Source organism: Phaenicophaeus curvirostris, chromosome 1, assembly GCF_032191515.1.
Source record: "Phaenicophaeus curvirostris isolate KB17595 chromosome 1, BPBGC_Pcur_1.0, whole genome shotgun sequence".
Taxonomy (NCBI): domain Eukaryota; kingdom Metazoa; phylum Chordata; class Aves; order Cuculiformes; family Cuculidae; genus Phaenicophaeus; species Phaenicophaeus curvirostris.
Genome location: NC_091392.1, coordinates 191,899,129 through 191,924,161, shown reverse-complemented (window position 1 = coordinate 191,924,161; position 25,033 = coordinate 191,899,129). Strand labels below are relative to the sequence as shown.

At 44.7% G+C, this 25,033-nt stretch overlaps 1 protein-coding gene across 3 annotated transcripts in view; it reads left to right on the top strand.

Moving 5' to 3' along the window:
* Positions 1-25,033, top strand: part of MYO7A (myosin VIIA) — a 102,362-nt gene that overhangs the window by 1,102 nt on the left and 76,227 nt on the right. For all 3 annotated transcript variants that reach the window (XM_069883277.1, XM_069883275.1, XM_069883276.1), the window contains exon 2: positions 17,654-17,711. In XM_069883277.1, coding sequence (XP_069739378.1) covers positions 17,694-17,711 — 18 coding nt within the window. In that variant the 5' untranslated portion in view covers positions 17,654-17,693. The remainder of the gene's footprint in view (positions 1-17,653; positions 17,712-25,033) is intronic.

The following is a 25,033-nucleotide window of genomic DNA, read 5'->3' as shown; positions in this document are numbered from 1 at the left end:
TTTAAATTATTACAGCCAAGACTGGGCAGGGACTGAGCCAGCATTGGAACGGGCAAATTCCACAAAGCAGTTTGCGTGTTGCTGCCTGGTTTGGGAGTACAGTGTTAATGTGCATGGGCTGTGTTGGACCAGCTGAACACAGAACCAAAGAACACTCCTATGCTTTCCTAGGTACAGTCATAATATCCTAATGAAGGTGTAACTGGCATCTCTTGGCATTTCCAGGAAGAATGGGATATATGGTGTCTTGTACCTGTCTTGTAGGCAATATGGAGGGAGAGTTTGAAAGGCAAAAAAAGCCATTGGGTCTAAGATTGCCCGGTTGGCCCTGGCTGCTAAATTGCCCCTACAGGGGAATGTGACAGGAGTTGGAGGTGGTCTTCCCACAGCCCCAGACGTGTTGGTGTGAGAGTGCTTTTCTCTGTTCTGGGCAAAAGGATGGTCAAGAACCAACCCCTTGGTGTTAACCTGTGCATTGCATCAAGATGTTGAGGACATGGCTTATGCTGCAAGCTGACTCCTCTCCCCTGCTTCTCCACTGTATGCTGCAATGAGTCTTATCTCTATTGCTATGAGGTGAGGTGCAACATCCCAACAGTGGTGGTATGAAGGTTGGAATGGTTTTGTAGGTTTGGCCTGTGTTTTGCTAAAGCTTCGGACAAAACCTGCACCTGTGTGAGACTGTGCAAGTCTCCTCCCCTACTCTGTGTCTAAACTATCCAAGGGACAACAGAAGACGGACAAACAAAGGCAGAATTAGACAGTGCTTCCCTACCGTAGATTGATGCTCTAATTGTCTTCGCCTGTGGTTTACAATCTCTGAGCTACCCCGTTTTCCAAATACATTTGTATAAATGATGTTTAACATCTGAATCGTGGTGATGGGCTAGTGACAAACTGTCTTTCCTTTCTGCCTGACCTTGTTGAAAGGCTTGTGCTTCTGTAAAACAAACATATAGAGGCAAAATCTCTTCTTGGGCTTTTTGAAGTGAGACTGGAGGTACTCCCTGAAGTTACAGTATTTCCCCACTGACACCAATGTTTATGAGATCTGAATCCAGCACAGGGATGAACCTCTTTTCCAAGGCAGTATTATTTCTAACTCATTTCCTCTCTGCAGAGCAGTCAATTCATCTCGCTCACTATTAAGTTTCCATGGACAGGGTGCTGCTGTACAGTGTTTCTGTCTTACGCTTGCTAACTTGTGACTTCGCAATCCTTGGGTTGCCATGGAAAGGATTATACTGTGATTAATGAAGGCATTGTCAGCTCATAGGGTTTTTTTTTTTCAAAGCCTTTCCTGGAGCCACAGAGAACAGCTTCCAAGCCCAACAGAAAGGGGCTGATCGGAGAGGTGGCTTCAGGTACTCTCTGTCCCAGGCATGGTTTAGGTTGTCCATACTGACACTGTGCTGTTGCTACCTCCACTTGCTGCCAGATCAGCTCACTTGTGGGTGAGAGGAGAAACAGGGACTTCTATTGTTTACTTGAGACAGAGGCAGAGTTTTCTTTCTCCTGAAGCAGAGTGGGACGAGTGTCACTGTACCAAGGGGCTGACAGGATGTGGAGATAGCGTGTGAGAAAGCTTTGCACCATGAAACATTCCTGTCTGGTACGCAACCTGCAAGGGGCAACTGATATGGGATGAGTCTGTGTGTTTGTGATGGTCTGGTCCTCTAGCCAAACTGCTGTGTTGAACCAGACAGCTTCCCAGCACAGGATTGCCCCAGCAGAGTCCATACTTAGGCTATCCATCCATCTCAAGGTAGCACCCCCAAACCTCACTGTGCCTGAGCTGTGCAGAGAGCCCCTATTAACAAAAAGCTTTTGCAGTCAGGATACTGGTAGAGAGCAAACTGCAGTTGTTCCTCCGTTGCAAGGGGAGTGCAATGTGAGGAAATCCAATGAAAAGCAGGCTTTTGAACTGCCAAATAAATATGAAAAAGTTGAAAATCCAAAGTCCAAAATCTCTAGGAACCCTTTAATTTCTTGGCACCATTGGCTGAGTGCTTCCCAGACCTGCCCAGTCTGAGCATCTAGGTAACAACTTCCACCTCATCCCAACTGAGTGCTTGATTCTATTTGCAATACCAGAGCAACTATGGAAAAGCATTGAGCTTTTCTTGACCTCAGTCCTAGAAAATTCTTTTCACAGCACGTTGGTTCAGCTGCTGCCATCCTCTTTCCTGCATTTAACCTGGTGTAATAAGCCAATGTTTGCTTGGGGTGCAGGTGACCTGAATACAGTTTCAACATGCATGAAAGGATTTGGAACTTACACTTTAGCTTGATTATAGAGTTACAGGCTGCCTTGGTTGAGGGTTTCCACTGCTGTTGTTCCTGCACGAGCAGCCAGGCCACCAACTTTAAAATATGTGGTGGAAGGAAGATTTGCAGGAGGTCATGTGCTGAACGTTGGGAGAACTGAGCCTCTCTCAATGCTAGCCTTGCCGTAAGCACAAGTTGTTCTCTCTTTCCGTCTGATTTTCGGGTTGGACAGTGGAAGTTATGCTGGGAGGGGTTTCACACCAGGAAAAAAAGCCACTCCCTGCAGGAGTTCCTGACTTTGGAAATGGCAAGATAAATCTGGGATTGTGACAGAGCTGGAGGGAAGATGGGCACAACATGAAGGTTGGCAAAGGAGGATAAATAGAAAATTACAGGTATCTACAGTGCCTAGATGAAGGCGGCTGTCAACAGCAGCTTGTAAATTTAAAGACTTTTAGGAATATTATGGCTTAGTCTCATAGGGCTTGTGGGTTGCAGCTGTGAAATGCTTTTCCACCTGAGAGAGCCCACGATACCAAGGCATAGGAAGAAGGTGCTCTGAGCACTACCTGGGCTGTGCTAGACTCGAGACCAGGACCCATCAATTGGGACCAAGCCCTTGTGTGTTCCCTAGGGTACCTGTCATTGCCCAGGGAGCACGTTTCACTCCTCTGGTGACTTTTTTCATTTCAAGAAATCCAAACAAAAACCATGGAGGAGATGACAGGAGAGGAATGAAGACTGAGAGAGCATCTCTGTGATGCACCTCTGTGAGTCCCTGGCAAGCCTGTACTAGAATACTGTGTGATGCTTTGGTCCCTCCATCTCCAAGATTATGTAGGTCAGCTGTGAGAATTCAGGAAGAGGAAGAATCACCAGAGATCTGCAACAGCTTCCATTCCAGGAAGGCTTACTTGGATTAAGACTCCAAGCTGAAAAGAGATGTGAGGAAGATATGTTAGGGATCCTGGAAAATCATGCCTGCATGGTGAAGGCAAAAGGACGATGTTCCTTAATTTTCCTTTGTAACATAAAAATTAGGGAGCATCAAATAAAACTAACAGAGAACAAGTTCAAAGCCAAAAAAAGAGTTCACGAAACTCAATATCTGTGGTACTCCTTACTGCAGGACCTTGTACATCCTAAAATTACGGAAGGATGTAAAAAAAAAAAAACTCGAACAAATCCCTTGATGAAAAGCTTCTCAGATGCTATAAAATATATATATTAAAGACAAAAGCTATACTTCTTTGGTTTTAGAAGTTCTTGAGGTGCAAATTCTTAGCGTCTGGGGAAGTATTAGACAGTAGTGCCACTAAATTTTCACCCTGCTTTTATACTGCGTCTTAGGCATCCTCTGCTGTCCACTGTCGGAGAAATACAGTGGATGGGCAGCCCACAAGCTGGATCCAGTATGGTCGTTTTTATGCAGAGCTCATGAGCTCATGCTTCTACTCACAATACGGAGATCCTCCTTGAAACAGTTCTTCTAAGATATTTGGCTCTCTGCATGACTTAGATATCTTGAAGAAGATAAGGTGTCAGCCTCATCATTTTAGTAGCAGTGACATGTATTTGGTGTGCCAAGGAAGATAAAGCCTGTTCTTTTCCTTTTTTTGTTGAAAATACTTTCATATTGGCAAATGTAGAGAAGAGCATAATAGCTTAAAAGGATTTTTTTTTCAGGTTCTGTATCAGATCTCACACTAAGACTGCCACAAAACTGGTGATCTGCTAGATCATGCAGGGCTCCTTCACGAGGACAGAGTGGGTACAGTAAATGCATGTTGAAGTGAGTTGGAAGGAGTCCTGCAAGCCTAGGTAGAATGCATCAAACTTCTGCCTCTTCTGTCCAAGCCTTTAGATGTTTGCCAGAATCAGCACTGGTTGCTACTGGCTATATTGTTGCCCTTGCAATTTCTATCATGCTTCCTCTCACCCCTCCGCTTTGCTGGATCAGTGCCATCAGGGCCAGGAGATTTACCCTGGGCTGAGATGAACTCCAGAAATCACACACACTGGGTTTGTCTCTCCTGCAGCCTGTAGGAAGTTTCTATCTGGAGAAATTAAGGGAGTGGTTATTTCATCTGTAACCTCTGTGCAAGAGCCTTCCTCAAGCACATTGAGAAGTTGCATGCAGAGGACTGTCAGAGTAAACTAGATCATCCCTGTTTGCTCTTTAGTTCCTCTGTTCGGCTTCTTGGCTGCCTTTAATCCCTGTGGAACAACAGAGCCAGGTTAACCCAGACTTCTGTAGTCTGTCTTTGGAAGTAAAACCCAGGAAAAGGTCAGGCGTAGTTGGTTTTATGCATGTTTTTTTGTATGCTGGAGAGCTGGAAGAGCCCAGACTGATCTCTGGCAAAGACATGAGAGAATGTTGTATTGCTGGAATTACTGAAAGTCCGAATATGCTGTCAGGAGTGTTACTGGTACAGCTCCCAAACATGCCCCTTGCCGGGCTTGTGGTGCTACAGCATCCTTGAGCCAAGAAAAGGATAGATAAAAATCTCCAACAGTCCTTTAGGATTTCCTTTCACTTCTGCAGGGCTTCAAAGCTACCAGCTATCTCAGAGCACTTGGGATGCTGAGACACAGCCCATCCAGGGATCAGGATCCACAGCGAGAACTATCAGACCTTTTATGTAATTCAGTAAAGCGGTACACGGAGACTTATAAACAATTAATGAGCTGGCCAGCCCAATCTGCTGTCATGTCAGGGAGGTCTCTCAGACCAAGTATACCGTAAGGACACTATCCCTCTCATATAAGAAATTGCTCGTCTTCAGCACAACACTGGGGAAGCTTTCCCTGGTGATGCTACCAGTGCTTGTGGGTGATTAGGCAGGTGCTTGTCCCGTGGTGAGGGCAGTTTCTGAGAGTGCATCTGTGTCACGCCAGAAAGGCACTGAGATGTTGCTTTCTCTTTGCTGTTAAATGTCAATGCCTGCACCCAAAGCATCAGGAAATGGACAAGAGAGTGTCCAGTGATCTTGGCTAAATTGCTGTGAGAGCCGCATCAGCTTGGGATGTAGTGATGGGCCAAATCAGAACTGCTGTTCATTCAGGTTCATTTTACCGCTACAGATTAAGGTGGTGGATAACAGGAGGTGAAAACTGTTTGTGCAACATTATTGCTCCTAGAATTAACCCTATGGATCTCCCAAAGTACCCTGTTATATCTGGGTTTTGCACACAGCGTAATAGCATGTGGAGTAGCAAACCAGGTCCTGTCCTTCTAGCACTGAGGTCAGCAGTCAGGGAAGATATTAAATAAAAAGGGCTGGAACAAAAGCCAAGCTTTTCAGGTGCAGCTGTGACATTGAACTCAGCTCAGGGAGCGAGACTTGTCTCCAGCAAACATCCCTTTCTTACATGTAGTTAAGAGGAAATCACAAACAGCAAAAGCCACCCCTTTCCTCAGAGGAATATCTCAAATTACTGCAAACAAGGGTGGGAACAGAGCAGCTTGTTAAAACTAGAATAAATCAAGTACCCAATTAGAGCTGACTTGCTCATCTGGTTGCTTCTGTGGTCACACTGCCTGTCTCTTTAGATGTGTCACCTAATCACTGTAGTTTGTCAACCAAGCTCATTGTAGTTTTGACAGAGTTTTAACAAGGAAATTGAGTTCCTAGACACTTCATAAAAATACACAGGCTGCAGCATGATGCCAACTCCCATCGGACACCGGAGAGCCCAGGTAGGGTGAGAAAGCTGTCCTGAATGTCGTACCTGCAGGAAAGGCTTCTTGGGGGGACTGTGCCCTACTGACTGTCAAGAAACCTTATTGTTTGGAGTTTCATACTTGTAAATGAGGCTTTTGTTAGCTCTGCTGCTTGCAGGACTTGTACCATTATTTCTGGCTCTGCTTTTTACCAGATGGGAACTTGGCATGGAGCAAAGTCACTTTACCTTCTGGAACCTCCAGTTCTTTCCCCCATCCAGGTTGCTTGAGGATGCACTGACTTTTACTTTATGCCTGTGGAACACCTAACGTATCATAGAGTCATAGAATGCTTTGGGTTGGAAGAGACCTTAAAGATCATCTCATTCCACACCACCTGCTCGGGTTGTTCAAAGCCCCATCCAGCCTGGCCTTGAATACTTCCAGGGATGGAGCATCCACAATTTATCTGAACAACTGTTTCTACTGTCTCACCACCCTCGCTGTAAATAATTTCTTCCTAATACATAATCTAAATCTACCCTTTTGTATGTGCTTTAGTTTAACTCTGCTTTGGAAAAGACCTATAAGCATGACCTCATTTCAGCCAGATGATGCCCTTGAGAGCACAGTGCATCCCATCTGCTGAAGCACACCTAACAACTCGAGATACAGCCAAAATGTGAAGAGCAGTAGATGGAGCAGCAAACAGCTCTCATGACTCAGTTTCACCAGCTGCAAAATCAGTATAAGATTTTGCATGTGCAGCCAATGAGTCAGGGAGCATCTATCCCCATTTCGTTCAGGCTGTTACAGAGCTGATGTCTCCCAGAACTGCCTCATGTTGCCCTGAGGGATGTGAAGGTGATTGCACCATCTGAAAGGGCAAAGCAGGGTCTCTACTTGATTTGTAGAGTCCTCTTTCAAGCAAAACACACTCATCAGGAATCTTAGCAGGATAAAGCAGAGTTGGTATCTTCTGGTTTGAATCCACTTAATCCTACTAGTTCCTGCATTTGGAGGCTGACCTTTCTTTGAAAGGCTGTTCTGAATTTCTCCAGGACCATAAGAGATAAAATCATAGTGTCAGGGGAGGTGGAGGGAAGATTTCATCAAAAATCTCCAGCAAAGGGGTTCCCGCTGTGACAAAAAAAACCTCACAAGATTATAACATTTTGCAGAAGCCCTGCTCCAGCCAGCACTGATAGCTCTGAAAGGAGAGAGTCTGTGCCATTAGGGACCAGCAAGAATACAGGGTGAGACAGTTGCTTATTAGGACAATTTAAGGACAGAGAAGAGCAAGGTAGCTGCCTTTATTAAAGGGATTTTAATCTGGAGTCATAGGCACAGGCGTGGGTGTCTGCAAGATGCACATTGCACCTGCCTGGTTCTCCTGTGTGACCCTGGGGTAAGTCATGTCCTTCCTCTGTGCCTGAGTTTTCCTCCATGTGAAATGAGGATAGTATGAGGATCCCCTCCTCCATAAACAAGCTGAGATTAAGGAGGGAGTAACACAGCATAATAGCTTGCTGGAGTGATTACTAAAACAGTGCTTGCAGAGACTCTCTTTAATATACCTTTCTATAGTGAGAAATATAGACACAGTGGGTTAGTAATTAAGTTATTGGACTGAGATTAGTCTGGCATTCAGATCTTACCTCTGCCATACATTGTTGGAGTGATGGCAGATCATCTAGAAACTGTTTTAAAAGGGAATACTTCATGGGACTTATAAAAAGCCCAAGTACCTAAATCCCTCTGAAACCGCTTCAGGAACAAGCTCAAGTGTGCCATGGGACAAATTAGCTGACACCCCATAAATTTCATGTTGAGGCCCTGGTCCCAGCCTGCAATGGGTACAGTGCTCCTCCTCCTGCACTCTATCTTGAAGCAAGGCCTGTGGTCCTGTAGATTAATAAGACAGAAAAGTTGGAGGGCCAAGGAGATGGTCCAGCCCAATCTCCCTCATAACATGGTCCAGTTATTCCTATTTGGAGCCAGTAATATGGGATTGGACAGAGTATATACATAGGGTTTATAAATATATATATATATCATTCTATATACGTGTGCATAACTTCCCTTGGGTCTTCATGGTGTTGTTCTCAGATTATAGATGCAGTCTTTGTAGCTGCCTGAGCAATACAAGCAAAGGATTAAACTTGTACCCAATCTAAGGGCTAATGGCTGTAGTTCAACTGCAAGGCTAGCAGAGCCCAGATGGTTGAGAACGTTGCTACCCCCCGAGCCTAGCTCAAAACAGAATATGCCACAAGTTAACCTCCCAAATGCACGTATTCATTGTAAAACACACCAGCCTGAAATGAACCACCACACGTGTGTGTGTACCTTGCTCTGTCAGTAGCCCATGAAGGAACAGGTCCATGGTGACTCCACTGGCACTTGTTGGTCTGATTGGCCAACGCTAGTTGGGGTTTTGCGAGCATGGATGGGCAGATTCTGAGCTCTGAGTGCTGTGTGGATCTCTTGGTACGCTCAGGACCAGCAAGGGGACTTTCAGTATAGCCTAGTACTGCACAGGACAGCCATGCTCGAAGGAGGAGAGTCTTGAGAGCATGTTCATGTGCAAAATCATCCTCAGTTTCAAATATAGACTTCATTTCTAATTTGTTCTTGTTTTCTGCCGGGCCCTGTGTGTAGACCCTAGCAAGACAAGGGTCAATCACAAATGGATAAAGAAGAGATGAAAAGAGATTGTCAACACTGTTTGGCCAGCCTGTAAGTGTAGAATTTTGCTGAGATCGGCTCAGCCTGCTAGGTCTGGATTATGCTGAAATTACAGCTGACCACTTTGCAAAAGGATACTTTATTTGATTAATTATAGTGGCTGTTGAAAAATACTGAGTCACCAGTAGAAGCTGGTGCACAAAGGGAAATTGCCCTCCGCGGGAGGCTGTGCTGAGCACTCTGCAGCAAGCTGGGATCGGATGCCACCGTGGTCCATTGTTCTGCTCTGACTATATGAAAGCACAGGGAGGGAGAAAAGGTCAGGTCTTTTGTTCAACCTCTCTACCTGCCAGGTCTTTCGGGGGGATTGAATGCATGGCAAATGCATTGAACTTTCTGCTGTAGTCTTAAAAAATTGATGCCCATTTCCTGACTACTCTCAGATAAACAGAAGCTACGTATTGATTCTCTGACTTTCCAGAGGAGGGATTTTTCTGTGGTTTCTTACTCAAATGTAGCCTTTTCAGCAGGGACTCATTCAGATGAGGTGTCTCTCTCAGTGGCATTGCTACCAAGGCCCTTCAAATGGTGAAGACCAAACCAGTCCCACAGAGTGGGACTAAGTGGTTTTAAGACTAAGTGGTCTTTAAACATATTGCCAGCTGGTCAGGAAGTACAAGGATGGGAGAGTGAAGGGAACATCTGAATGACACCAGTCATCTTAGGCTTCCTTAGTAGTTAGTGAGGAGATATAGTGCTGACCTCCAACAGACTGAGTGAATCGGCTCTTGGAAGCACCTGTTTGTTTCCATAGTCACAGAGGTGATCTCTGTTGACTTGATCAAATGCTGTGTCTGCATCTGAACAACACAGTTCCGGTTTGGGTGTCAGATGGGCCTTAGCACAGAAAAAAAGATTGAGAACCACGAAGTCACCTAAATGACAACTATCACTCATGGGAGGGCAACATGTGGCAATTTGGTGCAGAAAGCCACACAGAGATGTGTAATAATGAGCTCCCATTCTAGGATTTGCATGCTTCTCTCTCACCTCATGGTTCCAGCTCTCTTCTGATCTGTGCAGGTGTCCAAGAGGAGGCCAGGAAATGCTTAGGCATTGCCTGGCACCGTGTGTAGGTAATAAGTGCATCATACAACGGGCTCATTGGTTTTTTGCAAGCTTTAGCTTTTGTCTTGAGCTCTGTTTAAAAATCACACCCTGATGCCTGCATTGTTTTGAGGTTCCTATGAAGATATGGGTCAGCTCAGTGTTGCACTCTTGCACCCTCAGTGTAGTTGAACACACATATGGTGTCATACTCACTGGGGAATTGTCTTTCTTATCCTAATATGAAAGAATTTGGGTAACTGTTAGGAAGTTGGTACTGACATGCAGAGGACCAAACAAGCCCTGAACTCCTCCAGCTGGAGTTAGGTCTTCATGGTCCTTCCACCTATCAGTATGCTGCTTTGCAAAGGCAGACAGGATAGCACAGTCTGGAGCTGTCATCGCAGGCTGTGATTAGTGCCTGCAGCTCCTGGCAGAGGAAGACACAGAGGATCACATTCCTTTCACATGCTGTCTTTTAAAACCCTTCACAGCCAGACTCCTGAGAGATCACCACCTCAGCATTTCGTTGCGCTCAGATTCTCAGCTCATGAATATCAGCATGGTTACACTGAAGTCAGTTGTATCTCAATCATTTCATACTGCTGGGGCTCTGGCCAGTGAGGTTTTTTAGCTGCCTCAAAAGAAACAACAGTGTTTACATTTTTATCTGATCTGTAGTCAACCTGAGCAATGAGGAGAGCCTAGGACGTGGTTTAAGTGCTCAGTTTTCAGAGACAAGCTGGAATTTTCAGAAGCTTTAAGATCTACCTGAGGTTTGTTAAAAATCAGGCCTTGATTTTGGGCTGAAGGCTTTGGCTGGAAACTCTACCTACTCTGCAACCCCTGACACCTCTCTGTCACTCATGTTGAGTAGACTGCACCCTATTTATTGGTGGTTTCAGTTACGAGCATCATTTCCCTGGGTTTCAGTTGCACTTGCAGAATGATGGACTGCAGTATGCATTAGCACTGCACTTTCTTCCTTGAGCTACTTGCATGGAAAAAACTAATGCTCAGAAACAAATGCAGAGTATCTGTGCATCTAATGCTTCAAGACTACTCCCACCGTGAGCTGTTTCACTTCAGCAAGCCACCTTGGTGCCCACAATCTTTTCTCCTTATAGTTATTTGACTAATTGATTAGCAGATTGACTGTGGTGTTCTGTGTAGGAAAGGCGGCTTTTACTTCCAGTAGCTGGAATTTTCTGTGTTTGGAGATCTCTGGTACATCTCTTTTGGGGGAAAAAAAACAAACAACCCAACCAAACAAAACAGCAACAAACCACCTGGTATTCCCTGGGAACAGCATCCGCCCACCAGAAGGAGGATCCTGACGGGAGTACCCTCAAATCTAATTAGAACCTAATCCTGTGGCTTTCATCACTGTAAGGCTGAACACTGCAGAAATAGCTAGAGAAGAATCGGCATGTTCCCTAGAGCAGCCCTTGCACGTGTTGTTTAGTTGCACAGTGCTGCATCCGTGACTAGAGACTGAGGAGCCTTCCTGAGGATCCAGGGCTTCACAATGGATCCTTACCCCCCACTATCACCTATACCCTTACATGTCAGCTTGCAGCTCCACTTAAGTCTCTCTTTTTTCCCTCAATTGTCCAGGCAGCCGGACCTGCAGCTGACAGCAAGGTAATTCTTTACACCAAAATGCACTTCTTGTTCAAAGTAGCTATTCTTCTGTTTTCTGATGTCAGCATTTCCTCAAAACATGGTGGCTACTCAAAGTCTGATCCAAAGGCTGTAGGAAAGCCTTTTCTTGACTTTCAGTGAACTTGAATCAGAGTTTCCCTAGGAAAACATTCTCTGCACTAATCACTTCCTAGGGCACGCAGAGCCTGCGGGCAGGATGTGTCATGGATGCCATTGGTCATGTGAGAAATGGTACTTCTTATGTTTTCTACACCTCATTGCTGTTGTGACCTGCCTTGCTGAGGTGACAGCTTCCTTGCATTCCTCACATCACCTGCCAGCATGACCTCAAGCTGATCTGTCCGTGCGGAGGCGGCAATTAAGGCATAAACAAGGGAACTTTCTCAGCACGGTGGCAGGCAGCTTGCCAGCCAGGTGGTGCTTTCTGTGTCCCACGCCTCCATCACAAGAGTCTGATACTTGTAAAACTCAGGGAGTGCTGTCCTGTGTGTGGAAAAATCAGCAAACTGGGTGAATTCCTGTTGACATTGCATTCAGGGCAATATTATTGCTTTTAATGGGAATGCATCTTTTCCCCACATTAAAAGAGATGATGGGTAACAAAATCAGAAGATTGTATTTTACTGTCAGTATAATCTACACTGGAAGAGCTAAAATTATTATTTCTTCTTACAAGAATGAAGATATTTGTGCCAGGGGATGATGTGAGTAGCCATTATGTTTCAGTCCAAAGTTCAGACAGGGGAGATGCTCATGTGTTGAGCAACAATCCAGTAGCTGAAGCACTCATGTAGCAAGACTGAAAGTCTAGACTCTCTCCCACTAAGATGGGGATTTAACTTGAGTTATCTACTTCTCCGCAAGTCCTGGACAGCCAGCCTTCACTTAAGCTTTGAGAGCAAACCTAAGCAGATGGGAGAACTCACCCTTAGTGCCGAAAAGGGAAGCAAAATAGAAGGCTACAGCCCAAGGAGACAGGGATGTCCTAAGAAGCACTGGATGGCAGGAGATCAGACATATCTAAGATTTATCCAAGTTGGGCTCAGAAACCATGGCAGGTGGTTTGAAGTTTTTACTCTGAGAGCCTGAATGTTCAGTGCATTGAAAAGCGGATGGGAGTAGGCTGTGAATACCTTCAGCAGACACTAAGCTCTGACAAACCACTAGACACAGGTCATACCATAAAGAGGGCCCAGCCTAATATCAAAGCAAAGGCACATGCCTCTTGCAAAAAATTTCCTATCATCCCAGCCTCCCTCTGCTCCATGCCCTGGTCACCCATCTAAGCCAAATGATACGTGAGACCCAGGCACGAGGGAAGTGGCGGTGCAGCAGTGGGGCAAAACCCTGCCATGTGGGCCCATCTGTGGGGTCAGTTGTGATTGCTAAGATATGACTGGCCTCAGCTGGGAAGCTGCAGGCAAATTCAAATGAGGAGAAGATATTTACTTCATTTTAAATGCTAAGGATGATTTGACCTTTGGATCTAAGTACCTAGATAAGTAATGGGTTGTCTCTGTTGTGAGCTTGCTTGTTGATCAAGATAGCAGGGGAGATGTGTTGGCTAAGAAGAAGATGAATGGCTGCCATACTCAGACTAGTATCTTCTGACATCAAAGCCCTGATTCAGATTCAGGGCTTTAGGAAGAGTGAAAAATATAAACTGTCATAGCTTCCCAAGTATGCCAGCTTCCAGCATGACAAAGATTAGAAGGAGTGGTGTGTAGTGACATTGCCTTCTTCCTCCCTGTTTGCTGTCACACACATTCAATGTTTAGAGGGTCCAGAGGTGGGTGTGTTAGTTTAACCTCCTTCATGAGCCATTGTTTTCCTTCCTGATACAAATCCTGCTTTTGGTAAGGACAGAATTGCTTATCTCCAAGGGTATAGGTCTGACCTTTTTATTCACCATTTCTCAGATGAACAGTAAAATACATTGCAAAAACTTTAGTTCATATCCCTTGGTGGAGGGCAGGAGGTGAAAATAACAATGTGCAGATTGCATCAGTGTGTTTAATCTCTTCAGTCAGCTAAAGCAATACATTATGTGTCTGCCAGCCAATTGAAGTAGACATAAGGCAGTGAATGGACAGCCATCTCTCTTGTTTATTCACACTATTAAGTGCCCAGAATGTTCTCCAAAAGACATGCTCTACACCAGGCTGGGTGCAGAGGGGGACAGGCTGTCATTAGGCGTGAATGCATACGCTCCATAAAATAATTATTCATTTTCTTCACTACATTTGCAGACTACCTCTGCAGACAGGAAAATCACATAGGACATGGAACTTCAGGAGAAAGGAACAGAATTTACATTTAGAATGAAATACCTGAATCTCCCCTAACCAGTGCTTAATGAGCATGTGCTGTGGAAGATTAGCACTGCAGAGCAATCCCAGAGGCAGCATGGCCAGTCACGTGTCTGGACTCCAGGCCTGAAGTGCCAACAAGGAGCACAAAAGTGCCAGTTAAACAGATTAGACTTACAACCCCCTTTTTTTGCAACTGCAAGATAATGTCTTCATCCAGTCTCCTCAGGCTTTCTCACTCCAGAGCAGAGGTCTGTTGAGTTCCTCTTGCATTTGGGGTCTTTTCAGAACCAGCAAGAAAGCCATGGAGGAGGTTGCCATGGTGGAGACCTTGTACTGAAGACCTTGACTTCTGCTGACCACTGCTTGCAAGCAGGTAGCATGTATAGTTCCATGTCACACAACTCTTTACATCCACAAGCAGTTTAAATGATATTTTAGCCGCTTCAGCCTTACCCATCGCATCCCTCAGATGATACTAGTGATGCCCAGAAGCTGCAAAATTAATAAAATTTACAAAAAACACACTTTCCAGAGGGGTGCCTTTGTGCTCTGATGTTATGTGCTGAGTGATTTGGGAGGGGTGCTGGGTGCTATTAGTTTATCCCAGCTAGTTTCCTGCAGCACGGGCAGCTGTTGAGCTTCTCATAGGAGATGAAGATGGGAATGAAGTCCCCTGTGCTCACCTGCCAGCATGGACTGGAGGGTCCAGATGGCTGGTTCGTTCCACCAAGGCTTCTGTCTATTAGCAGACAGCTGATCTCCCTGGTGCTCAGACAAGCCCAATCCTTCTTACAGATCCATTTTGGGGTTTGCCCTGCTGAACAAACAGTGAGGAGAGCTGGCTACCCATTGTGTACAACTTCCCTTGCAACAGCATCTCAAGGGGACTTGCAAAGCATTGAACAAGAGCAAGTGTGGTGGCTTGAGGTAAAGGATAGACTTTCAGAAAATTAAAAATAAACAAACAGAAATAACAATGGGTCTGGGTACCAAAGTCTTGTTTAGAGGCAGATCATGCTGGGTATGTAATACTTTTTCAAGCCTGGCACAGCAGCTCTTCAGCATCACCACAGGCCATGCTGAGCAGGATGCAGAGCAGTTTTTATGCTGGGAGCCAGGCCAACCATGTGGCAGTGATTTGCTTCAGCAGCAGAGGGATGAATGGCTGAAGGAACAGTTCTGAGATCTGAATCTGGTGCTTTAGCTTTAGTCTGTGGGAAGAGATCCCCTGTGCATGGCTTTTGGAACACGAGCACTTAAAGAGACAAGCTCACTGAGGCCATTTGGCTGATTAGCATGCAAATAAATGACTGAAATACTTAGAAGCACCCTTGTTGGGCAAGTTCTCTTTTTTTTTTCAGAGAGGGAAACTGAGACAAGGAACTATAAGATGACTTGTCCATTGCAGATGTCCTTCCTTCTATCAAAGGACTCAGGCTGCTGCCCAACCCAGTGTTCATCACTGACCCTGTGATTATCATGTTACAGACCTGGAAAGGACCTCTAGAGAACATCACCCAGTGCCTGCTCAGAGCCAAGCCAGGATTTCAGTGACTATTCCCAGTGGAGGAGAGTCGTCAGCATCCCTAGGCAGTATGTCTCAGGGCTCATTACTTGGCAGGGTTAGAAAGTTATTTTCAAGCCATACAAATTAAGGAGAAGAGGAATCCTTTAATGTACTACAGTGAAGACATGAACTGAGAATTACGAAATCTGCCACACAGCCTTTCAGATATTAAAGTAGGTGCTTGATTTTCCACCAGTCATCTATCTTCTAGAAAAAACAAAAATTAATTCATAAAATATGATCTGTGGCCAAAACTTGTCTAGTAGTATTTTCTAATAAACAGTGATGCCTTGGGTGCTATTAGGACACCAGTTGCTTCTCTGGGCTGTGCACAGGGATCGTGTAGATGGTTTCAGCAGCTGGATGTTTTCATTGAGGTGTTGAAGGCACTTACTGTACTCGGCACTGGTGAGACCGCTCCTTGAATACAGTGTTCAGTTCTGGGCCCTCACCACAAGAAGGATGTTGAGGCTCTGGAGCGAGTCCAGAGAAGAGCAACAAAGCTGGTGAGGGGGCTGGAGAACAGGCCTTATGAAGAATGGCTGAGAGAGCTGGGGGTGTTTAGCCTGGAGAAGAGGAGGCTGAGGGGAGACCTCATTCATTGCTCTCTACAACTACCTGAAAGGATGTTGTAGAGAGGAGGGTGCTGGCCTCTTCTCCCAAGTGACAGGGGACAGGACAAGAGGGAATGGCCTCAAGCTCCGCCAGGGGAGATTTAGGCTGGACATTAGGAAAAAGTTTTTCACAGAAAGCGTCATTGGGCACTGGCAGAGGCTGCCCAGGGAGGTGGTTGAGTCCCCTTCCCTGGAGGTGTTTAAGGCACGGGTGGATGAGGTGCTAAGGGGAATGGTTTAGTGTTTGATAGGAATGGTTGGACTCGATGATTCGGTGGGTCTCTTCCAACCTGGTTATTCTATGATTCTATGATTCTATGAAATGGCAAACTCTTACAACTCTCAGTGGGGAAACTTACCAGCCTTCAGATATGTGGTCAATAAAAATTTAGAGGTGATGCAGGAAGCATGGTGAGGAAAAAGGGGATAATTGGAAATGCTATTGAGCCTTTGCAGTCCTTGCAGGAGGTAATAGAGATAAATGCTGCCCTTCTAGCTAGAATGGGAACATCCATGTTTCCAATGTGGATGAGAAGCTACAGAAATTTCAGCCAGCAGGATCAACAGCAAAGACTATGTCCTATGTTACTGAATGGGACAAATGCAGTTACTGCCAGCAGGAAGAGAGATCGCTCTCCTTGCCATGTTGGAAAGTGTGTTGGGACACTGAGTCAGGGCATTGTCTCTCCTTTTTTTTTGAAAGACTGAGTGTCCCATATTGTGTTTCTGTGACATCTCATCTGGAGATTGTCGAGGGAGAGTGGAAATGCTTCATTGTTTCCTCCCATCTTCTCCAAGAAATGTTTTCCTTCTAGTGAGGAAAGCACAAAAATAAAAGTTACAGCTAAAAACGGAAACAAAATATTTATGTTTGTATGACGAGTCTGAAATGCTGTGTCACTGAGAAGGGAAATGTTTTGAAGACTGCAAGATCATCCTCCATCAGCCTACACGTCCATAGTGTCTTATGGGACTTATGTCTCTTAAACAGAGGACCTTTCTGCCTGCGTTTTAAAGCATGAACATGCTTAGCATACTGGAAAATGTTCCACATCATAAATATAACAATTACTTAGTGCCATGTAGCAAACATGACTTGGAGATTAAAAAGCTCCAGAAATTCTATTTTTTTAAAGTGTTTTTTGCTCATACACACCAAACTGATTTACTGCTGGTTGCACCATGAAGTGGCACCACATAGCAGCAAGCAGAAATCCAGGAGCAGGACAGGACTTTCCCATGTAAAATCCACAAAGATACGATTTGCACAACAGGCAGGAGTGGAGCATCGAGTTTCTCAGTCCAATCCAGGTATTAGTTGTAGGCTATGGTGGAGGGCTTGGTACTTGGTACTCTTCTGAAAGCAGTTTTGACAGAAAGAAGATAATCCATCCAGTTTTGTGGGCTGTAAGGACAGGGCTCCCCTTCTCCATGTGCTTTAATTCATACCACGGGATCTGATGACACATGTAATAAACCAGCATCAGTCTGTTTGGTAGGTTAATCCTTGGATAACTTTCTAGGACTCAGTTTACAAAATATTACTTGCGTAACAACCTGCAGTCCCAGTCTCATTCACCACAGTGCAGGCATTAATCTGGATGTATTAGGGGATTGCGTCTCACTGTCTGGAGTTAATATTATGAAAGCTTTGGGAGTTTAAGTGCTCCTAGCCTTCATCCACACTCTTTAGGGTCGGGAAGGTCCCTAAGCTGAGTTTTATGAGTCAAGATGTCGGTTCATTAAATGATGATTTCTTTTGGTTTAGGTCCGTTCTGAGTGATTGCTGATGTGTTTATACAGGAACCATGGTCATTCTACGACAGGTAAGTGAAGCATTCCTCTCTTCAGCACTTCTAATTTTACTCCATAACCTCAAGGGCTAATAAAGTCTTTTTTGGAGGGGCGGGGAGTGGTGTTCAATCAGGCTATTTTTATCCTATTCTGTTTCCATAAAAGGACTGTTACAAGACGCAGAGATACTCATTAGTCTTAATCCTTGATTGGCTTAGAGGAAATCATTGCTTTGTGTGTGTAGTCCAGATTAACCTCATGCAGTGTTCCACTTCTATTTTCTCATCCGTGATGGCCCAGAGGCTGCACATGAGTCCTGGATATGCAGAAGAATAAAAAGCTTACTGCCTGCCTGAAGATTGATCAAGGCAAGAATTGAATTTCCATTTCCAGGAACAGTGCTGCTTTGGCTGTGTGAAAATGGAGTCTTTCTGCACAATTAAAAAGAAACTGAGTTGAAGAATTAAGTTGTATGGCAAGTCTTGTAGATTCTATAATAATTTAAGGGTTTGGATTGTAGTGTTTTCCCCATGTCCATGCATAACGTGTCTGTCTTACTCTCAGCTTCTGGGCTGTCTTATCACCGTCTCACCTAGGGAGGACTGACTGCTGCCATGAGTCCTGAGTGGGGACTGCAGACTGAGGCTCAAATATGTCAACACAGTCAAGCACTGAGGCAGTGGAGTAAAGCTACAAACAGTTTTGATTCAGTCTGCACTTTGCTAGGGGTATTCGTGAGCTCAGTCCTCCTTCCAAAAGTCTCAGAGACATTTCCTCCCACATCAAAAACTCTGATATGGTTTGTGATGCCAAGGAAAATGGATGTGGAAATTAAAACAAAGTAAGTTTACATGGTAATTTGAAAGCTCAGAATAACAGTTGTAGCTGTATGAAATACCCTATATCAACTTGTCTAGGATGGTATCACTCTTGGTGCCTGTAATGTCTCTCCGCTGGAGGTTACCCCTCTGTGGTTCATCCACTAGTTCATAGTCTTCTGTATTTATCTGAATTCACCCTTTGCAGAGCTGTAATCAAATGGACCATACACCTAGTTTTCTAAGAACAAGGTGTCTTGTCTAGGCGGGGAAGCAGGGTGCTTCTGAAGTAATTTCCTTCCTACCTGTCTTAGGCAGGATGGATCTCCTTTATGGAACTGTCTCTATCCCTTGTCTACCTAAGCTCCAAGCAAGACTCTTATAGACACTTGGTGTTTAGATTAAGCCAACTGTGAATGGTGGGCTGTGTTGTAGGGACACCTTTCTTTTCTTCTGTTACCTCTACTATCATGAAAGAAACTTACAGCAAAAGAAAAAAGTAGATAGCTGCAAAACCAGCATCAAGGCCATTTATGCCATCCCTGTAAGACACTAATTCCACAGCCAGTTTCAGGATCTGTTCAGGGATTTCAGTCCTTATTAAGACCTCAGGATGTGGTTGATCTGCTGTGAAAATGGGCTGAATTCTTGGGCTTTTACCTCTTGTGTCTGTAGTGATACAACAGTAAAGCTGGAGCAGAGCAGGAGTGATGCTGCTGTTACATTAGCAGACAAGGGGTTATTTCTATGATGTTACAATGGAAGGAAAAATGTAGTAATATTTCTGTAGTGAAAGGTGGATGCTGGAGAATAAAGCCAGAGCCATTTGTGATTGATGTGTTTGTATTGCCCTAGTGTTCAAAGCCCATCATCTGCAGGTAGGTACTACTGGAACCCTTAACAGAGAAGCTTTAACATTCAGTGTGCATATTCAGTCTTCTACAGGCTTTTTTTAAGAGAAGATACTCGGTTATTTTTCCACAGAAACATGTTTAGGTTCATAAGGACTGTGTGTCAAAGTGTATAAGGAAACTCCAAGGGAAGTTATCGACAATATTTGAAACATTACTTTGGGTTAAGGCTTCTTATCATTAAACAAGAAAAGCCCTAGCCCCTAAAACAACCTTCAGTTTCAAAAATGTCTTCCATTTCTTGCTGTTCATAGCAGTTTTGAAACTAACTCTCCCTGGGGGTTCAGATGCCGAGCAGGTGCTGACAAATATCAGGGAAATAGGTTTGTATAGAAGTTGCTGCTTACTGCAAACACCCCTCTGCAGCATGGATAAGGTGAAGAAGGACCCCTGCATAGTGAAATAAGGCTACCCAGTTGTTAGCAGATATAGGCTCTTTCAGAGGTCGCTTTATACCAGTTTGCCCCGTGTAAAGGTCCAGTCTGAGTCACATTTGAACCACGTTGCTCTCTGTGGTACAAAGAGCTGCTGTTTATGGTGGTGCTTAATCTTGAGTAACAGCAATATATGTATTTTGCCCCCTTCATTTTTGCTGTAAGATTTTTTGCTGTGAGATCTGTGCTATTCCTGATTGGTTTGACTTTCCAGGGAGCCTTCCATCTGTCTTTTTTTTTTTTTTTCCCCTGAATGTGTACAACATGCTTATGGTCCTCCCCTGCCACTCCTTTTCCCCTGAAAACTTTCTCCAACAAGATCAAGCAGAAGACCAAGTCATCACTTGGGATAGGTCAGTGCAGAGGTTTTGGCCCCTACAGCTTGTTTTTCCTTTCTTTACCCAGCTATAAATCCAGGAATTTTGAGGATGAGCCTGTGACATTGCACCCTATCCACTCTCTCAGCAAAACAGTTGCCACTAGAATCTCCCTTAGAGGTTGGCACTGGGCAGCTGAGCATGGAGGGCACTGCACAGCTCTGAGCAAGGAGTAGAAAATGCGCAGAGCTCCTGTCCAGTGCCTTCAGCCCAGTAATTCAGAAGAAAAGCAAACATTGTTCCCCAGAAGCAGCCTACAGGGAGCCAAACTTATCAGCTTTAATCGTTAGCAAATTACTTATGGCAAGTCCATTTCCATGCACAAAGAAAGGGAAGAAGAAAAAGAGGACTTCCTAATTTCTTGCCTTGGCAGCCTGACAAGTTTGTTTGGCTCCACAGCACAGCAGCAGCTCATTCCTTTGTGTTTGCTGCTTTTGCTGGCTGTTTTTGCCAGTTGCATCTTCTCACTCATGTAGGCAACCCTCATATAACCTGACCTTAAAGTCAGGGTTTCCCAGTGCTGCAAGTTTTCTGCTGCTGGACCAGACCAACGAAATCAATATGACATGTCTGCTAGGACATAAAGCGTACTCAAAAATTATTACATAAAAGTATCTCATGTAGACCAAGTTCAGCATCTCAGAAAGATCATTGAATACACCACACTTGGCAGAATATTGTATCTGTGTCGCTCTGGTGTTCTGACCATATCCAGACTACATGAGGAGCACTGCTGCTGTTATCAATTTCTCCCAGTCATTGTGGTTCCCTAACCTGCTTGTGGGGTTATAGGAAGAGAAATGGAAATAGAACTGAAAAGAAACAGTGGAGAACTAAGCTAAGCAGATAAAGGAAACCAAAGGTCAGCCAGAAATTAAGGTCCTGAGGGATCAAGCACTGCGGACGCCTTATGGTATAAAGCTCTTTTTAGTTCAATGCCAAAGCAAGGAAGGTTTCTCCAACTAGTCTGAAGCTTTGCAGGAGCCAAGGCTTAGTGAGAGAGCTCACTTCTGCTCTCCTGGCTCTGCAGTGCTCCTGGTGGGGTGGTTCGTGAGGGCAGTGTCAAAACCTTGCAATTTCTCTGCAGCCATCTATTTGGCAATATCTGTGCCAGCTCTGGCATTTTTTTGAGTATAAAAACCCCAATGCAACTTCAACTTTGAACCCACAAGATGAGTCTTACGTGAATGAGACTGTCCATGGCTGTGTTTTCTGAGGGTATTTGTGGCTTACTGCTCTTGTGCTAAGATTGGCTTTTAGCTAAAATTGTCCTTGCCTCTTGTCATTTCTCAGGTGTTTGTATAGAGAGCAGTCATGTTACTTCCTAGACTTGGAATTGAACAAAATCCTACAAAAGCCCTTTTTTCACCTTGTAAGACAAGCTCTGCATCTCGTGATGGTGACAGTTCTTTGTGCACTGCTCCAGCTCGATTTCTTCTTGCTAAGACTAGAATTGTACATTGCACTGAAGGTGAAAGATTTGTGTGGTTCATTAATAAGCAGGAATAGATTTTGTGACTGCCAGCATTTACAGACTTGGTTTGATGCTCCAGGAGATGTTTTCCCTTGGTGGAAGTAGAACAGCAGAGACCAGATTTTGAAATCTTTCGGTCCCTTCACAGATATTTTTCAGATGGGCTCTGTGAGCAGCAGTTTTACTTGGAGCTGACATATATTTATTTGGGCTGTTATTAGATAATATGTGTTTAGCTTTGCTACGTGATTCATTGTGCTATATATTTCATAGGAGGAAAGGGTGGGGGAGAAAAACAGCGTTACTGTAGGTCTTGTCAGAGCTGATATGTAATCATGTTATTATAAAAAGCAAAGTGTAAGCCCACTGTTTGGATTCTCTTTCTCATAAACACTGAATAATTTAAATCTTCTCCAATTTATGCTTTGTATCTGTCTGATCTATGAGTCTGAGACATCCCTGGATAGCTGTAATGCAGCAATGAAAAGTCCAGTACAAGCCAAGCAAAGGGCACATTTGCATACAGATTGAAACATGAATCGTTGGGACCCATTCGTTAGTTGCAGTGCTCAAGACATTTGGCATTTTAACAGCTCTCTGCATCAGATCCTTTCCATCAAATTTATGGGACAATTAAAGTGCTGGGGTAGCTGTGTGCAGAAAATGAAGCTGCAGGCTAGGGAGATGTTCTTGCAGTGCTATGGCTGCGGAATATAAATTACATGATGTCAAATAAAGGTAGAGTGAACAATCTTAGCCATGGTGTGGAGATAGCCTGCCTCTTAGAGAGTCTGTCTGAAATATGCTTATTCCTGCTTTTTGATATCTTAGACAAGCTCTCAGCATCTGTGTTCCCCAAAGTATATGCACTGAGTCTTAGTCTATTTGATCTCAAGATAGAAAAGGCTTGAAATGAGAGTTGGTACATGTGTGAGTTCTGTTTTGCTTTTTTAAGAGGTAGTAGCAAAATGCCCAGCCAATGGGATGTTATTTTGAGGGTATATGAGACTTCAAAGCATTCAATAACAAAATTCATTGAATTAATCTTGGGACCTTGGGTTTCTCCAGGAAAATCTACATCCCTAGGGACAGCTCTTGCAGAACAGCTTACATATCATCTTATTTTGCTTGATGGTAACTTCTCTGTGTCTGTTAGAGCCCTTAAGGATAAGATTCAGCTTGCTGAGTCCTGGAGTGTGGAGCAAGAAGAGAGAAATTCAGACCCTCGAACTACCTTTTATTTCTTAAGCCCTACAACTCATCATAACCTCAAGTTGCACCAGGGGAGATCTAGACTGAATATTAGGGGAAAATTCTTCACCAAAAGGGTTGTCAAGCATTGGAACAGGCTGCCCAGGGAAGTGATTGAGTCACTGAGCCTGGAGTATTTAAGAGGCACGTAGATGTGGTGCTTAGGGACATGGTTTAGTGGTGGACTTGATGACCTTGAGGGTCCTTTGCAAACCTAAATGATTCTATGATTCTATAACCTGACTCTGAAGAAGTCTAGCTGTTTGTATACGCTTTCTGTAAAGAAAAAGCTTGTAATGAGTCTTGAACCTCACATTGCCATTTTGCAGCAGGTGATGGAACCTAGGGGCTGCTGGCCAACCTAACAACCCCTTTGCAAGAATGAGATTCAGGAAGGGAGATCAGAAAACCTTTAATCCCACCCCCTACACCTCCTCACACACCTTATCCAACTGGTAAACATCAATGAAAGGGTTGATCTCTGTTGGTTGTCACTCCATCCATTGAGCTTCTGATTAGTGTTCATAACAGGAGGGAGCATCTTCATCCCAGCTGTGCAAACAGAGCAGAGTGAAGGGGTCTCATCCAGTCCCGTTTCCATCCCTGAACACCCACCTCCCTCTGTCTGCCCTCCAGTACCTGCCGTATATGGCTGGACCATGTTCATAATTTCACCGAAATCACATGACTTACAAGTACTTTAAAAAAAACCTTCAGCATCATTTATTTCTTACTTATTGGTGTTATTATTACTCAGATCAGTTCTCTGATGGGATATAGGGAATGACAATTGGAGAGATTTTGGAGAAAAGGTAGACCTTTAAGTCGACACGGCTGTGCAGCAGGCAAGCAGCTCGGCCTGTTTGAGGTGACCTTGCTTTTCATCAAATTCCTCTTGCAAAAGTGGAAAACATTCAACAGCCAGGCATTAAAAGTAAGCCCGTGGTATTTTGTGGGTTTGGCATCATAGACGCATCTGTGGAATGATGTTCATGTACACTACTGAAAGATTTGGCCCTTATGGCATGAAATTAGAATCATAGAATCATAGAATAACCAGGTTGGAAGAGACCCACCGGATCATCGAGTCCAACCATTCCTATCAAACATTAAACCATTCCCCTTAGCACCTCCTCCACCCGTGCCTTAAACACCTCCAGGGAAGGGGACTCAACCACCTCCCTGGGCAGCCTCTGCCAGTGCCCAATGACGCTTTCTGTGAAAAACTTTTTCCTAATGTCCAGCCTAAATCTCCCCTGGCGGAGCTTGAGGCCATTCCCTCTTGTCCTGTCCCCTGTCACTTGGGAGAAGAGGCCAGCACCCTCCTCTCCACAACATCCTTTCAGGTAGTTGTAGAGAGCAATGAGGCCTCCCCTCAGTCTCCTCTTCTCCAGGCTGAACAACCCCAGCTCTCTCAGCCGTTCCTCATAAGGCCTGTTCTCCAGCCCCTTCACCAGCTTCGTTGCTCTTCTCTGGACTCTCTCCAGAGCCTCAACATCCTTCTTGTGGTGAGGGGCCCAGAACTGAACACAGGATTCGAGGAGCGGTCTCACCAGTGCCGAGTACAGAGGGAGGATAACCTCCCTGGACCTGCTGGTCACACCATTTCTGATACAAGCCAAGATGCCATTGGCCTTCTTGGCCACCTGGGCACACTGCTGGCTCACGTTCAGTCGCTGTCAACCAACAGCCCCAGGTCCCTCTCCTCCAGGCAGCTTTCTAGACAGACTTCTCCTAGTCTGTAGCACTGCATAGGGTTGTTGTGCCCCAAGTGCAGGACCCGGCATTTGGCCTTTTTAAACCTCATGCCATTGGTCTCTGCCCAGTGGTCCAGCCTGTTCAGATCCCTTTGCAGAGCCTCCCGACCCTCCAGCAGATCGACACTTCCACCCAGCTTAGTGTCGTCCGCAAAATTGCTAAGGGTGCACTCAATGCCTTCATCCAGGTCATTGATAAAGACATTCATTCCTTTTGCAAGCCACGGCATCATTTGCTAGCACAGTGTATATTTTATAGCTGTTTTTCTAAAAAAAAAAAAAATCCCAAACCATTCTTTGTGCTGGCTTTCTGCAATCAGGTTCAAGAAGCT